Genomic DNA, 18,244 nt, shown 5'->3' with positions numbered 1-18,244 from the left:
GAATCCAGTTCCTGACAGGGCTTGAACCCTGGCCCTTGGCACTGAGAGCTCAGACTCTTATCCACTGGACCACCAGGGAAGTCCCCGGCAATCTGCTTTAGATATCAGGTTCTATGAATCTTGCTGGAGTGAGACCACACCCTCCCAGCTGATGATCTCAAAGGCACTGATGAAATATAGCACCTGAGCCTACAGGGATGTGGTTCGGACCCATGTGTGGTTTGCAATGTATCTTAGGAATCCCTGAATTACCCATCCCTCATCATTCACCAGAGCATGTCCTTCTTTGCACTTCCACTCCAGTATACACAAAGAACACTGAAGCAATTACTGACCGCAAATGAAGGGAATGCCCTTCAAGAAAGCCATATGGCAATGTTTCATGAAGCAAAGATATCAACTCTTCAACCATTCCTAAGAATTTATCTTATGGAATAAATCAAAAGAAGAAAAGATCTAAAAAATCCATGGAGATAACACTCTCTATATGATTTATAACGGTGGAAAAATTTAGGAGAAACTATAAATGTATAACAAAGGGCTACAAAATGATGATCCATCTACTTAATGGGATATTACACTATCAGTAAAAACCTAACAAAATGAAAACAGCATGTAGTGGTAAAGGTAAAAAGTAGACTACAAAATTATCTGTATATAATGATTCCATGTTTAAAACATGCATAAGAAACAGCTGAAGACAAATACCTCAAAACAATGTGTTAAGAGTAGTGGGAATATGGGTAAACTGTTTCCCTTTTCCCTCTACTTGTCAAAGATTCTGATTCCTTATTAACACTTTTATAATTTAAAACTTAAGATACTGACAATAAATGAGCCTATCATATTTTCAGACTCATATCTGTTCCTGACAACTATGTCAGAGAACCATCAGTTAGTTTAAGGGCATTCTGTTACTGTTCAGAGTAACAGGATGCTGCTACTGAATTCTCATGTAAATTCTTCCAAGAGCATTGCTATTGAAAGGAGTTCTAAGATGTCATACAATCTAATAAAATAAGACCAGACCTTTGTAGTTTCTAAAAGAGAAAGTTAATCTTGCCTCTTCTTTATAAAACACAACCTGTGAAAAGTATCTCATTAAGATAATTTAAAATGTAATGAAGTTATTTGTGATTTGGGTCAAGTTACTAAGAATTTGCAGGAGGGCAGAGCAACCCACTCCAGTGTTCTTGCCTGGAGAATCCCAAGGACAGAGGAGCCTGGCAGGCTACAGTCTACAGGATTGCACAGAGTTGGTCACAACTGAAGCAACTTAGCACCCAGCACTAAGATTTTAAATTAAAATGTAATCTAGTCACCCTACATTAACAAATTCATGGGCTGTAAAATTGAATCAACACAACCTGACATACAGTTCCACTGATTTTGGTTTCAGAAACCCAGTTTAAACAACAAAGAATTCAAGTTACCCTCAGATCTGACATCAGCTTCTTGTCAAGCGTCTGTTCCAAGAAATGAGAACTGACTTGCTCCATAGAGCCCTATAAAAAAGAAGAATCCAGAGCAAATTAAACAACTATTAAGACCTAAATATTATCTTAAAATTGAGTTTGCTGCCAACTTAAGAGCATAAAGATAACATTATTCTTGATAGTAAACATCCCTATGGGTTTTGAATCATCAGGAAAATAATAAAACCATTAGCAGCAGCAGCACCTATATAGAGCTACTAGGTGTCATGCATTGCTCTAAGTGCTTTATACACATATTAACTCATGTAATACTCACTACAACTCTACAAAGTAAATACTATTATTAGTCACAACTTATATAAGGGGGAAAGAAAGCACAAAAAGATGAAGCAATTCATTCAAGGTGACAAAGAGCGTAAATTATAGAGCTGGGCTATAAACCCAGGCTCCAGAATCCTTTGCCTTAACTACTACTTTGCTTTTCATTGCATTCTATTCATTCATTTGTCCATTCATTCCTTAAACAAATACATATTTAGCAACCATTTCTTTATATGCCTAGAGTTACCAGGAAGAAGAATACAAATACAAAAAGACACCAATTCTGCACTCAACAATTTCACATACTAGTGAGGAAAATTGATAAGAGATTAACTGCATTATGGTATGAAATTTTATAAAATATCTGAAAGTTTTCATCCTGCTGTAAGTCAAGCAGAATGGACTCTATTCGCTTTTTGTACATGGACTTAAGTCTAAAGCCTTATCATTTCATTTATGTTCTTGAAAGCCTGGCTTCTGCTTTCCTCTAGAGCTTACTCTTGTCACACATCACCCAAGCTGAACACTCCCTCTTACCAAAACATACCAAACTGCTGTGGTTTAACATGATATTGTAGTTTAGTATGATATTATAGTTGAGTATGATGTTAGTATGCATGATAGTGTACTCCTATATTTCTGCTCACATTTTCTCCTTCCCTACTTCTTTACCTAGCTAACCCATACTCACCTTTCAAAGTCAGCTAAGAAATTACCTCCTCCAAGAAGCTTTCTGCACATGTGTTAGATGCTCTTTCCTAGAAGTACCAATATTATAACTGATTGACTGCCTATGTCAATCGACCTGACCATCCACTCTTTTGAAGACACACATTATGCTCAGTTTGTTGAATTAATGAACATGTAGTCTGAAGACTAAATACAGTTTACTGATTATGGGTTTGTCTACTCAAGAGTTGGAGCAGCGGAGTTTACCTCTTAGCTTGTACAGAGGAACTAGTAAACCAGCAGGACCTAAGCTGTACAACCACAGCTTCCAATACATAACTGGACCCCCACTAGGAAGGAATTCTACATGGGCTTTAGAGCATCAAGTATCATTACTACCTATGTGGCCTTGGAAAAATTATACTTTCCTAAACCCTTTAGATTTATTATTTATAAAATGAATAATATAATATCTACCTCAAAGAGTTTAAAAGAACTAAAAATTATTTGCAAAAAGTGAATATATATGAGTGTAAGTATGTAGGCATCTATTCACGTGTGCTTGTGTATAAGGAAGTGGGTGTATATGCATGTGTATATGAATATGCTTTTGTGACTAAAAGCTTAGTAGGCTAGGAACTCAATAAACGGTAACAATTATTATTATTAGCAAAATTAGACTAATAATTACTTTTGAAGTATAAACATAATTACGTAATTTAGAGTTGTTTGGATTTGAAATTACTGAAATAACATAAAGCACTTGACTCAAACTAGAGTCTAAGTGAAAACCTTTTCTGCTCACCACTGCAATTCATTATTCATATAGCTTTATATACACAACACCAAAAATTTGAATGACTCTGTTTTAAGGATTACTTTTCTAACCTGCCTACTCAGATGACAATATATCATTGAATTATTCCTCTTAAACATCCCCTCACACACACTATAACACACTGCAGATGCTCAGTACATGTTGAATGAAAGAATCTGATGAATGACTGAATAGTTCTGAATGTTAAAATATCCACAAATCAAAACAATGCTTTAAAATGTGAATTCAAAAATAAAATCACTAAAAGCTGGCTTCTTTATTATGGACAAGCAACACAATATATAAGCAGGAAAAAATGAAATCATCCAAATTCTTTATTTTTCCACAAAAATGCTTCACAAACGTCTTAGCAGTTACCCCCAAAATACTGATCAAAGGACAAGGGCTATCACTATATTGTGTCCAGTACAGTCAGGCCCAAACTTTTTAGCCAACAATCTTACTAAGACTGGCAGAGTTGGAGGCCCTCAAAAGAGAAGTGAGCAAAAAGAATTTTAGGCTTTCTTGCTGTGACACTAATATAAATTTTTATAGATGGTTATATATATGTTTATATATTATAACCACCCCACTACCTTGCATAGGGCAGTATTTTACAATTTATACACATTTTCACAGAAAGGATCTCATTTGAGTATCATGACAGCCCTGTGGGGTAAACCTGAGAAATATTATAAGCCACTTGACAGATACAGATGAAGAAACTGAGGCTAAGACTAAGTGACATGTCCAAGACAACACAGGTATAAAATAAACCTCAGTATTACACCAACACTCCTTCTGTAAAACAGTTCTATCTCTGAAAAGTTAAAAAAAATTTTTTATAAATGTACCAGGATCCCCAAAGGCACAACAGTAGGAAAGAGCGAGGCTAAAAGTCAGATTAGCATCTGAATCTCCTAGAACTTCCTATCTGTCTAAGTCAAATATTTACTTAGGCTCTCAGAGAAAAATGAGATAAGAATAGTAAGAATAAATGAGATAATCTAAGTGGCCTTATGGCAAAGCATGTAGGCCATACCAGGTGCTTAGAAACAGTAGCAGTTATTTTTACTATTATGTTCCTTTTCCTCTAGGCTTTGGCTGTCTAATATGCTAAAGAGATTAAATAGGATTATCTTTAAAATTCTTTCTAGTTCTAAAAGACTATGGGAAAATGAGCCTTTTCTTTCTATTTTAAGAAACATGAAGCTTTATAAAAGTGTATTCCACTTGTCCCTATCTAGCTTCTCAAAATGTCTGTACAAGTGTAACAGGTAATATGTTCATTAAAGAAGACGCAACTTACCAATAGCTTTGCAGCTTGAACTCGAACCATCCAGGAGCCATCACTGACCATGTGACAAATTTTTCCAAACGCATCATCAACTAAGCGAATTTCTTCATTAGAAGAAGGGATTGGGACAATGCTATATTAAAAGAAACCAAAAGTGACAAAACATGAACCTAAAATTACAGGTTCAAAAAACTGAGAATGACCAGTGACAACTGACACGCAAATAGAAATAACTGAATAATTCAAATCCTAGAATGACGAAATACATTTCAGAGTAAACAAATCTCTCTAGGATTTCTTTATTTTTATTTGCACTGCAAATTTTTGTCTTAGATAAAAAGTATTTCACAGCAAAAATTCAAAGATTTATGAGATACCAAAAACAGCTACCACATTTTGTATCTTTAAGTTTAAACCAGTATAAAACATACTTACATATCTGGTCCTAAATGAAAAGACAATTTCCAGATAGTAGTCTTTTTTGGGGGGGTGAGGGGTCTATAGCTTTATTAACTCATTCTGCTTTTCCAATTTCAATGCGTTTAATGAGGAAGAAAAAAACACTGCTTTTTCCTATAAAAGGAGTTCTTCTATAAAACAGAATAAATAATACCTATTTCTCCACCTCAAAGAATCACTATGAGAATAAATTATTTAATTATTGTGGAAAAAAAGGTTTTTTTTAACCAAACTGCACAGCTTATGGGATTCTAATTCCCTCGATCAGAGATTGAACCCAGGTCCCAGCAGTGAAAGGGCCAAGTCCTAACCACTGGACAACCAGGGAATTCCCTATGAAAATATTTTTAACCAGGGCAACAGTACATAAAGGATCATTATTCCCAAACTTACCTGGTATCTTTAGCTGACTTTTGTATTAACTAAAATGGGCTCCAAAGCATTTTAAAGACTTTTTTAAGGGGTGGGCAGAGGTGGAGGAGATAGCATTTGAGAACAGCCATCCATCTCTTCATCTATAGTTGAGGAAGCTGGGACCCAGAGAGGTGAAGTATCTTTCCTAACATACACAGAAAGTTCAAGGCAGAGCTGAAAGGCAAGGCCCAGGCATCCTCATTTTCAGGATCCATGCTTTTTTCCTATTCCACGCTGCCTTCCAACATTCCTTTTCTGGAGGTGGGCTTTTTACATAGTGGGAGGAAAGAAAATGGCTTAGCAATGAACAAAAGCTGGCTGACACCCACACTGACCTTTCAGGATAGAGTTGACTGACAACCCAGATGAGCTGGACTGCAGCACTGCGCACTTGTTCATAGTCATCAGAGAGCAGCTTACAAGCCTGCAAACAAGGATTCCAGAAGTCTGTTAGTTCCATGTCCTCCCAGGTGACGTTCAAACCACTTTCAAAATGAAGATAAAGTGGCTGGACCAGGATGCCAATCAAAATATGTACATATGGTTTAACTTCTTCAACCTTTGCACAGTAAAAAATTGTTTTGTGTACCCTCCCACCCCATGTCTGAAAGGAGAACCACAGACTGACAGCCCAAAAGCCAACTAGAATAGCATCAATCCTAGCAAAGCTTGGTCCAACCCCACAGTGCTACCCTTACAGGCTCAAACACCAAAGATGAGTTTTTCCCCTACGTGTAAATTCAGAGCACAAATTTCTGACTGACAGTCCATCTGAAAACTCAAGCACTCTAAATAAATGTACAATTTTAATGCCAAATTAAATGTACAATTTGGCAGCTTTTGGCTAAACTGCCAAAAAGAGGCCAAATTTTCCTGTTTTACTTTGGTCTGAAATGGAATATCCCTACTCCACCCACAGTCATAGCAACACCTTAGACTGCAACAACAGCCAGAACTACAGCTTTTGAAACTTTAAAATCTTATATTCCATGCTCTGACTATAACATGCTACTCTATCGGTTCTTCCAAGGTCATAACTTACCCATCATACCTGCTCTTCATCCCACTTGAACTAACTATCTCTTTAAGCAAGGTCTCTCAACCTTGCTACTATCGACATTTTGGATTGGATTAATTCTTTGTTGTGAGGGGCTGACCTGTGCAATACATTTAGCAGCATCCCTGGGCCTCTAGCCATTAGACAGTCATAGTACCGCACCCTCTTCCTCTCCCCAGCAACTGCAATACTCAAAAATACCTTAAAAAAAAAAAAAAAAACTTCTACACTAAAGAATCAATGCAGGAGATATGGGTTTGATCCCTGATCCAGTAAGATCCTACGTGCCACGGAGCCATGAAGTCCAGTGCACCACAACTATTGAGCCTGCGCTGTGGAGTCCAGGAGCCGCAAATACTGAAGCCCACAGGCCCTAGAGCCCATGCTCTGCAACAAGAGAAGCCACTGCAATGAGGAGTCCGTGCACCGCAATTAGCAAGTAGCACCTGCTCACTGCAACTAGAGAAAATTCCACGCAGAAACGAAGGCCCAGCACAGCCAAAAATAAATAAATAAAATTATTAGAATAAAAAATACCTCCACACATCACCAAATACTCCCTGGGGGGCAAAATTACCTTGGTTGAAAACCACTGCTTTAATTCCATCTTTTCTCTCCAAATAAATCGCCTTCTCTTTGCTCTGTACTCTTTCCTACTTCGGTCTCCTGACAGCACTGCCTGCATCATCACACAGGATCCCCTCAAGACTTGTGCTACAGCTGCTCCACGAACCTAAGACTTCCTAAGGGCAGAAGAACACTGGCAAAGACCACACTCTCTAGGGGATGGGTAACTCATGATATCAAACCTTATTAGCTGTACTCTGAAATCTCTTACACTCTGGCTTTCAACTTCCATTTCCCAAGGCAGCTTTTCTTAACCTTCCCCTCAGGACTTCTATCCCACTACTAGCCATCAGGCAATCGGTATATCTTAGAAAAATCAAGGTTATCATGCACAAACCCACTCAGCTACTCCATACCAGTTATAAGCTCATTTATTCCTGTATTCTCCCACATCTTGTTTTCTCAATAGCTGAGCTCTAGTTCCTAATCCTATTTTTGCTATGAATCCCATCACTTCCTCACATGACCATCCCTTACCATCCTCCAAAAAGATCTTCCTTGTGATTCTCTAAGATAGCATCCTATTGCTTTACCTCACAGCAATACTCATATGCTATAACTGTGCTTGCTTATTTATTAACTGCCGTCTTATCTACAAGAACGGGAAGGGCACAGGTCCCATCTAACATGCTTGGCATTACACAGCCAGCATTAGGTTCTCAATAACATCTGTTGATGAATCAGCTCATGAATCTGATTTTCTGCCTCAAGGAACTTACTCTATCATTTACTCCCCTTTGCCTCCTTCATCATAACACTTGCTGTCATTGCTGTTTAGTTGCTAAGTTGCATCTGACTCTTTTGTGACCCCATGGCCTATAGTCCATCAGGCTCCTCTGTCCATTGGGTTTCCTAGGCAAGAATACTGGAGTGGGTTACCATTTCCTTCTCCAGGGGATCTTCCTGACCCAGGAATATAACCCAAGTCTCCTACATTGGCAGGCAGATTCTTTACCACTGAGTCACCAGGGAAGACCACCATAATACTAGCTCTCCCAAAACACTAGCTCTCTCTCCAACATATAAATATACTTAGCAACTATCTTTAAAATACAACAACAACAACAAAAAACCCTTAATCCTATGCTCCCTTCTGCCAACTTCCACCCCACTTTCCCATCAGTCAAGTGTCTTCACTCATAGTCAATAATCACATTAAACTGGCTCACCTCAACAGACCCTGATCTGGCGCTCCCCAATCCCACCACTCTACTAAAACTGCTCTCTTTAAAAACTCACTAATGGCCACTTTGTTGCTTAGTCCAATGACCAGATTTCAGCCCTATCCTAAATACCCTTTCACAAGCATTTTAACACTGCTGACTACGAGAATGCCCTACTGCCTCTTCCGGAATATGCTTTTCCTCCTCCCCCATCAAGCTGCTCCTCAGTTCCATTCTAGGGCTCCTTTCTTAAATGTCTGGCCTTGCCCCTGGCTCCATCCTTCATTTCTTCTGATTTTCTTCCTCTCCCTGGATACTGATGACTCCAAATATCCACCTCCAGCTCTGATCTTTCCTGAGTTCCAGACCTGAAATCCTCCTCATGAGTATCCCATCAACCTCTCAAAGTCAACATAATCCAAAGGGAACTCAGTATGGTAACTACTGCTGCCTCACATCTCAGAACCTCCCCCAGCATTCCACCCTCACTCTCTCGAGGCCCACAGCATCGCTTGCCTAATTAACCAACACAGTCTTAGGTCACTAAACACCTGAATCATCTGACTCTTCTTCCTCTGTATCTTTACAAGTTTCCTTTAATTATTTGGCTTCCCACACAGTTTTCCTATAGGTCACACCATCATAACCATTCTGAATTCATTCTACTTCATTTGTAAAAGAACATATTTGGTTTACACAGCAGTCATAGTGGCTGGGTTTATTATCAGCTACTGCTAAAGGCTTAAAACCACTCGATAGGCTAACAAAAACTGGACTCTGAGCCTGGATTTAGACTTCTTTTCTCTGGATACATCCAATTATTCTACAAGAGTAACTGTAAGGCCTTTTAGTTAGGCACTCAATCAGCTTGTCCTAATGATACTGTAACTTTATTGTGCTTTTCCTTATCAATGCTACAATAATCATGTGATATCTTTTCATCTGATCCCATGGTCGTGGTCATCCTCCTCCAGAAACACTCCAGTTTCTCAAGCGTGGTGCCCAGAATTGACTTCAGGTTTGAAGTTCTTACTCTGAACTCTGTTTTGTATACTCTGGGATTCATACTCAGCTACCGAAGTCCTCCTAAATGTCCTCCTCACACGTACTAGTGCTATTCATTACACATCCCCCATTCTCTTCTTAGAATGTATGTTGCGGATACACCATGACAATTAATACTGCCACTGTTAGCCAGATGAAGCTCTATGTTTTCAAATTCTGACAACCACTGTGACCCCTCTCAATTTCACCATACCTTCACCTCCCTCCTTTCAGACAGCAAGCATTTAAGGTACCTGATTGTAAATTGTTTGGTGTAACTTCAGTCCTCTTTCATGCAGCTGCAACTAGACAATAAAGATACAGTTTAAGTACTGGGGAGGGGGGAGTCAATATTTCCAAAGTCTCCCCTCAATCTCACATATTTTTCCCCATCACATCCCATTTACATGGTTCCCTTTGGCCAAAGTCAGTGCTATATAAATAAGAAATCTGAAACCTGGGCTTTTCTATAGAAACACTCAAATGCTTACTAAATCTAACCCATGGGCTGTCCCAAGGGGATACCAGGAAAAATATGAAATAATGATAAGGAGGCTGAGGAAGAAATGGTTGACACCATCTCTCCCTAAGGAGCACTCCTCCCCATAACTTTCACCTATACTCCTGAAATACAAGGGTACAACATGTACCTATTGTACCACAGTACCAAGTAACATCCCTCCCATGGACCTGGGATACAAGCTCTACCTTCCAGGTTTCAGAAATGCAGGTAAAAGCTACCAGAGAAGCCTACAAGATAAGCAACTGTTATAAAGGAATGTGTGTCTTTGAGTTCTCTAATGCCACCAACACCTTCCTGAAAGTGTGGATAAAGTGTATCCTGGGGGGATTCAGAATGTATCTATCCAAGGTGGCATTAGCCATTAACTTAAAAAAAAAAAATGAAAAAAGAAAAGTACAAATAAAAAAAAACGGACTCCATTTAGTTTCCATCATCATGTTTACCATGGCTTTTATAGCTGCTGTTCTGACACGTGGGTCCTGATCATTAAAGTAATCCCCTATAATCTTCTGAACATCTCTGACAGCTAGGCCTTCTGCATCTTTTGTGACATTTTTCTCCAAAGAACCAAGATTGCCAAGTAACTGCAGACACTTATTTCTTACACCATGAGAGGTATCTGTCAGGTGCTATGAAAAGAGAGAACAAAAGGACATGATTAAGATATCTTAAAAATAAACAAAAAGCAGAAACAAAAGCACTGCATCAACTTTAGGAATGACTTCAAACAATACATTCTCACTAGTCAGGTCTCATGTTTTCTTTTGTTATCTCTGGGGGTGGGGGTGAGTGGGGGTTGTTTGTTTTGGTCATGCTGTGTAGTCTGTGGGATCTTAGTTCCTCCACCAAAGATCAAACCCAGGCTCCAGCAGTGAAAATGCCGAATCCTAACCACTGGACTCCCAGTGAATTCCCTTCATGTTTTTCGAGCATATGTCTTCCAAAAAGAATCATGAGTTCTAAAGACTCCCAGTTATTCAACATCATACTCCCAACAGCAAGCACCTGGCCTTGGAAAGAATAGGTTACTTTAAATGTGACCCCTTAAACTGCATTTTATTTACTATCAAATCTAAAAACAGAACAAAAATTTTTAAATTTTAATATTCATACAGAAATATGCAAAAATATTAAATGTACAGTTCAATAAATTTTCACAAAACACACACAAATAAGCATCTAGATAAAGAAGTAAACATGAAAAATGCTCATGTCCCATCCCAGTAACTACTCTACCACCATCAAAAACAGCCACCATCACCAAAGCAATCTTGAGAAAAAAGAACAAAGTTGGAGGAATCATGCTCCCTGCCTTTAGACTACACTACAAAGCTTCCATGATCAAAACAGTATATTAACGGCACAAAAACAGTCACAGAGATCAAGGGAACAGAAGGGAGAGGCAAGAAATAAACGCACAGACTTACGGTCAATTAACCTACAACAAAGGAAGAAAGAATATACAGTGGGGAAAGGGCAGCCTCTTCAATAAGTGGTGCTGGGGAAACTGTACAGCTACATGTAAAAGGATGAAATCAGAACATTTTCTCATACCATATACAAAAGTAAACTCAAAATGGATTAAAAACGTAAACATAAGACCAGAAACTATAAAACTCCCAGAAGAAAATACAGGCGGAACACTCTTTGACATAAATCACAGCTTTTGTTGTTGTTGTTGTTGGATCTCTCTCTCCCAAGGCAAAGGAAACAAAAGCAACAATAAACAAATAGGACCTAACTAAACTTAAGAGCCTTTGCACAGCAAGGGAAACCACTGACAAAACAAAAAAACAACCAAGTAAATGGGAGAAAACATTTGTGAATAGTAAACAGTTTATATACCTCAATATCAAAAACAAACAAACAAAAAACCCAAACAGCCTGATACAAACTGAGCAGAAGACCTGAAGAGACGTTTTTCCAAAGACCTACAAATGGTCAATAGGCACATGAAAAGATGCTCAACATAGCTAACTATCAGAGGCAAGCAAATCAAAACCATCATGAAATATCACCTCACATTTCTCAGAATGGCGATCATCAAAAAGAATACAAATAACAAATGTTAGCGAGGATGTGGATTAACAGGAACCCTTGTACACTATTGGTGGGAATGAAAATTGGCGCACCCACTATGGAAAACAGTATTTTCAAAAAATTAAAAATAGAACTACCGTATGATCCAGTGATTCCATTCCTGTGTAAATAGCTGAAGAAAACAAAAACACATCTTGGAAAAGACACATGCATCCAATGTTCACAGCAGCATTAGTTATAAGAGCCAAGATATGGAAGCAATTCCAAGTGTCCATCAACAGAAAAATGGAAAAAGAAGACCCAGTGCATGTGTTTGTGTGCATACATATATACACACACAATGAAAACACACAAACACATATACACACAATGGGATATTACTCAACTGTAAGAAAGAACAAAATTTTGCCATTTGCAACAACAACATGGATGATCTTTGAGGGTATTATGCTTAGTGAAATAAGTCACACAGAGAAAGACAAATATTGGATATTATTGCTTATAATGAAATCTTTAAAAAAAAAAAACAAATATAACAAAACAGAAACAGACTTCAGATAGAGAGCAAATTAGTGGGAATCAATGGGAAGAAAAGGAGAAGCAAAATAGGAGTATGGGATTAAGAAGTATGAACTGCTACGTAAAAAATGAATAAGCTACAAAGACAAAGTGAAAGTTGCTCAGTCGTGTCTAACTTTTTGTGACCCCATGTATTATACAGTCCATGGAATTCTCCAGGCCAGGATATTGCAGTGGGTAGCCGTTCCCTTCTCCAGTGGATCTTCCTGACCCAGGAATCAAACTGGGTCTCCTGCATTGCAGGTGAATTCATTACCAGGTGAGATACCAGGGAAGCCATAGCTAATATAAGGATAACTAACAAAAGAAAGGGACTTCCCAGGTGGGGCTACTGGTAAAGAACCTGCCTGTCAATGCAGGAGACATAAGAGATGCTGGTTCAATCCCTGGGTGGGGAAGATCCCCTGGAGGAGGGCATGGCAATCTTGCCTAGGAAATCCCATGGACAGAGGAGCCTGGTGGGTTACAATCCATGGGGTTGCAAATAGTTGGAGCCAACTGAAGCAACTTAGCACAAACACACACAACAGAAGCAGAAGAGATTAAGAAGAGGTGGCAAAAATACACAGAAGAACTTCACAAAAAAGGTCTTAGTGACCTCCATAACTACTATTGTGTGGTCACACATCTAGAGCCAGACACCCTGGAGTGTGAAGTCAAGTGGGCCTTTGGAAGCATCACTACCAACAAAGCTAGTGGAGGTGATGGAATTCCAGCTGAGTTATTTCAAATTCTAAAAGATGATTCTGTAAAAGTGTTGCACTCAATATGCCAGCAAATTTGGAAAACTCAGCAGTGGCCACAGGACTGGAAAACGTCAATCTGCAATCCCAAAGAAAGGCAATGCTAAAGAATGCTCAAACTATCATACAACTGCACTCATTTCACATGCTAGGCAAGGTAATGTCCAAAATCCTTCAAGCTAGGCTTCAAAAGTATGTGAACCAAGAACTTTCAGATGTTCAAGCTGGGTTTAGGAAAGGCACAAAAATTAGAGACCAAGTTGCCAATATCATTCGGATGACAGAAAAAGCAAGGGAATTAAAAAAAAAATCTACTTCTGGTTCATTGACTACACTAAAGCCTTTGTGTGGATCACAACAAACTATGGAAAATTCTTAAAGAGATAGGAATACCAGATCACCTTACCTGTCTCCTGAGAAACCTGTATGCAGGACAAGAAGCAACAGTTATGACTGGACATGGAACAATGGATTGGTTTAAAATCGGGAAAGGAATACATCAAGGCTGTATACTATCACCTTGCTTATTGAACTTATATGCAGAGTACATCATGCAAAATGCCAAGCTAGATGACTCACAAGCTGGAATCAAGATAGCCAGGAGAAATATTAACAAACTCAGATATGCAGATGATATCACTCTAATGGCAGAAAGTGAAGAGGAACTAAAGAGCTTCTTGATGAGGGTGAAAAAGGACAGTGAAAAAGCTGGCTTAAAACTCACCTTTCAAAAAACTAAGATCATGGCATCCATCACTTTATGGCAAACAGAAGGGGGGAAAGTGAAAAAGGTAACAGATTTTATTTTCTTGGGCTCCAAAACCAGTGTTGACAGTAACTGCAGCCATGAAATTAGAAGATGCTTGCTCCCTGGAAGAAAAGCTATGACAAACCTGCTGCTGCTGCTGCTGCTGAGTCGCTTCAGTCATGTCTGACTCTGTGCGAGCCCAGAGACGGCAGCCCACCAGGATGCCCCGTCCCTGGGATTCTCCAGGCAAGAACACCAGAGTGGGTTGCCATATCCTTCTCCAATGCATGAAAGTGAAAAGTGAAAAGTGAAAGTGAAGTCGCTCAGTCGTGTCCAACCCTCAGCGACCCCATGGACTGCAGCCCACCAGGCTCCTCCATCCATGGGATTTTCCAGGCAAGAGTACTGGAGTGGGGTGCCAGTGCCTTCTCCAATGACAAACCTAGACAGCATATTAAGAAGCAGAGACATCACTTTGCCAAAAAAGGTCCCTATAGTCAAAGCTATGGTTTTTCCAGTAGTCATGTATGGATGTGAGAGTTGGACTATAAAGAAAGCTGAGTGCCAAAGAATTGATGCTTTTGAACTCTGGTGCTAGAGAAGACTGTTGAGAGCCCCTTGGACTGCAAGGAGATCCAACCAGTCCATCCCAAAGGAAATCAGTCCCGAATATTCATTGGAAGGACTGATGCTGAAGCTGAAGCTCCAATACTTTGGCCACCTGATGTAAAGAGCTGACTCATTAGGAAAGACCCTGATGCTGGGAAAGACTGAGGGCAGGAGAAGGGTATGACATAGGAAGAGATGGTTGGATGGCATCACTGACTCAATGGACATGAGTTTGAGCAAACTCTAGAAGATGGTGAAGGACAAGGAAGCCTGGCATGAGGCAGTTCACATGGGGTCACAAATAGTCAGACATGACTTAGTGACTGAACAGCAACAACCAACTATAAAAATACTGAATCACTGTGTTGTATACCTGAAACTAATATAATACTGTAAATCAATTATAATATTGAGATAAACTAATGCAGTATTAAAAAACTAAAGTAACCATTATCTTGACTTCTAACACAAAATTCTGCCTAGTTTTATAATTTGTAAAATCAACTAGTGCTACGCTTCCTTTGCTTACTATTATGCTGGTGAGAATCATCCACAGTATGGCATCGAGCAATGGTTGATTCACTCTCATTACTATAAGTATTCCATTTGTGTATACACCATAATCCATTTATCTTTTCTACTGTTGATAGATATTTGGGCTATTTCCAGTTTTGCATTATTATAAATATAATGTTACTATAATTATTCTTGAATGTGGTTTTTGATATACTTTTTCACACATCTGTTGAATACATAGTTGGAAGTGAAATTGCTGGGTCACAGAAAACGTATATGTTCAGCTTAAGAAGATACTGCCAAATACTATTCCAAAGTGGTTGTACTAATTTAACTAATTTACACTTTCACCAGTCATATGTAAATGTTCCAGATATGATACACCTCTGTCAACACTTAGTACTGTCGATCTTTTTTTAGCACTTCTCATCATTCCACTGCTACTGAAATAAACTATTTGCATAATGCAGTAACAGGAACTGCAAAGACTTTAGTGAAATGACTAGTCTCAAAACTAGGCAAGAAATAATGTAAGAAGAAGTTGGGACATGTGCCAAAAAGCAAGAAAATATCAAGGACTAATTGAGTCAGATAAAAAAGACAAAGAAATCAATCTGTATGGGTTCCCACTGTCAACATTTATATCAAAAGTAAACAATGAAACAAATCCAGAATGTGGGATATTCGACAAGACCAACAATCTGGTTTTGTCAATAAAACTGTGGTATTTAAAGAAAAAAAAAATGGGCCACTGATATTGATTAAAAGAAATTTAAGAGACTTTCCAAATATATGCTAAACCAAAAAAAAAAAACTATAAAAAGATATTTAATGCAGTTAAGAAAGTTTTAATATGAATTGGTATGAGATGATGTGGAACAGGCTATATTAAAAAATATCAGTTATTATTAGTTAGAGATACATACTGAACAATGTATGATTTAAATAACATATCAGGGATTTACTTTAAAATATTACAGCAGATTACAACAGAAAGTGAGAGAAAAAACAGATGAAAAAGACTGCAAAATAAAAATAATTGTCAAATTTATACCAAAAACTGCAAAGAATAATTTGAAATTTTCCATATTATAAAATATATATAAATGAAAAAAAAAAAAAAAGACCTAGCTTCAAATTTCAGTTCTGACTCTATATGTGTACCACTGATCAAGTCACTAGACCTCTCAAGAGTCTAAGTTTCCTCATTTATAGAGAAGGAATAATAGTATTCCCTGGTGGTCCAGTGGTTAAGAATCTACCTTGCAATGCAAAGGACATGGGTTCGATCCCTGGTCAGGGAACTAAGATCCCACACACCAAGGGGGAATTAAGCCCGTGTACCACAACTATCAAGACTAGACGCCACAAGGATAGGTTCCACGTGCAGCAACAAAAATATCCCACCTGCCTCAACTAAGACCCAACACAACCATATAAACAATTAAAAAAAAAAAGAATCCATCTGTCAATGCAGGGGACATGGGTCCGATACCTGGTCCAGGAAGATTCCACATGCCGCGAGGCAACTAAGCCCATGCACTACAACCACTGAGACTACACCCCAGGGCCCACACACCACAATAACCAAGCCCGTGTGCCGTAACTACTGAAGCCTACACACTCTAGAGCCTGCATGCTGCAACTACGGAGCCTGCCAAGAGTCCACGCTCTGCAACAAGAGAAGCCACCACAATGAGAAGCCCACACACCACAACCAAAAGAAAGGAGTCACGCACCACAACTAGAGAAAGCCTGAACACAACAATGAAAACCCAGTGCAGCCAAAATTAAATTAAAAAAAAACCAGCCTGCTTAAGAAAAGGGAAGCAGGTGTGGGAAAGGTGGCAAAAAAAGAAAATAGAGGTAAAAGTGGGCCACCTGGATGAAGCAGGCCTGCTGATCTGGAATACACAAGCACAAATCTTCCAGCAATAGCTGTCTAACAAGGGGGCAATCTGTCTCGAAAGGTACTGAGCATCTGTTAATGGTTCACATCAGATGCTCTAGCAGAAGACTCCTGAACTAAATGGGACCTAGACATTCTCACAGAAGCTATGTTCTATGAGACGGCGGGCTGGGCAGGTAGGCTTACTCAGAGGAGAGAACAAAGGAAATCTAGTAAGCAAGTGAGGTGCAGAGGGGTGGGGCTCTCACAGAGGGACTGTCTCCTCATAAAAACGACTCAGTAGAACATTTGAGATCAGAGTTAATCCATGTCTCCAAGTTATTTAGGTTAAAGAAGTGTGAAACATAAACACTCTTAAGTGTTCACAATGCTCAAACTTATCCAACAAAATGACACGCTGAAACTGAAAAGCTAAGAGAAATTTCCAGATATGAAGCTGACAGTGACACTGTCACAGTTAATACAGCAATGCTGTTTTTTTAAATAAACTATTTTTATTTAGTACGGAAGCATCATTTGTCATAACTGAACTGTCAACTGAATCACCATCCCCTAGAAGGTTGCTACCATTATTACAAATACTTTATTTGATTTTCAAACAACAAACTAAAGTCTTCTAGTTCCTATTAAGGTAACCAAGGCAACACTGACGCATAACTAGCCTGTTACTGCACACTGAATGTTAGCCTCAAAGAAACGGTAAGTCTAAATCACACCCTTAGGGCAGCAATTAGTTTTATGATATCCTTCCCCCACAGGTCACTACTTACATCACGGATATCATCACTAATAGATGCCTAGTGCCTGCTCTGCAGATGATGCTATTTTGGTGCTATACCTAGGCCATTAAAATACCATCATTTCTATATTAATGGAGTAAGCAAACCACATCCCCAATAAGACTAATCCACATCAAAAATAAGCTAAACTAATCAGTTTAAAACTACTGTTAAAAGAATAAAAAATCAATGATTAAGTATGTCAGGAAAATCCAAGAATGAGGTTAAATAAGACAAAAATAACTTACTGACTCATTCAGTTTCAATATGGACTTTTTTTCTTTCTTTTTTTTTGGGAGGGGCGTTGCTGAGCACCACACAGCTTGTGATAACTTAGTAGCCAACCAGGGATTGAAGCTGGGCCACAACGGTGAAAGCAATGAGTTCTAACCACTGGACCATCAAGGAATTCCCATTAACATGGATTATTTTTAAGCACAGATAAAAATTTAACATACCAAACAATGGAAATTATTCTAAGAGACAACCTCTCC

General features: G+C 38.7%; 1 protein-coding gene across 2 annotated transcripts in view; it reads right to left on the bottom strand.

The window, feature by feature from the left end:
- The window catches only part of INTS4 (integrator complex subunit 4), a 108,607-nt gene that overhangs the window by 54,890 nt on the left and 35,473 nt on the right, over positions 1-18,244 (bottom strand). For both annotated transcript variants that reach the window (XM_070365277.1, XM_005908066.3), the window contains exons 5-9: positions 10,271-10,456; positions 9,559-9,609; positions 5,749-5,837; positions 4,553-4,673; positions 1,434-1,505 (exon numbers count right to left, since the gene is read on the bottom strand). In XM_070365277.1, coding sequence (XP_070221378.1) covers positions 1,434-1,505; positions 4,553-4,673; positions 5,749-5,837; positions 9,559-9,609; positions 10,271-10,456 — 519 coding nt within the window. The remainder of the gene's footprint in view (positions 1-1,433; positions 1,506-4,552; positions 4,674-5,748; positions 5,838-9,558; positions 9,610-10,270; positions 10,457-18,244) is intronic.

The sequence above is a fragment of the Bos mutus genome, chromosome 29, assembly GCF_027580195.1.
Source record: "Bos mutus isolate GX-2022 chromosome 29, NWIPB_WYAK_1.1, whole genome shotgun sequence".
Classification (NCBI taxonomy): Eukaryota; Metazoa; Chordata; class Mammalia; order Artiodactyla; family Bovidae; genus Bos; species Bos mutus.
Note: the sequence above shows the minus strand (reverse complement) of the source record. Positions and strands in the feature narration are given on the sequence as shown.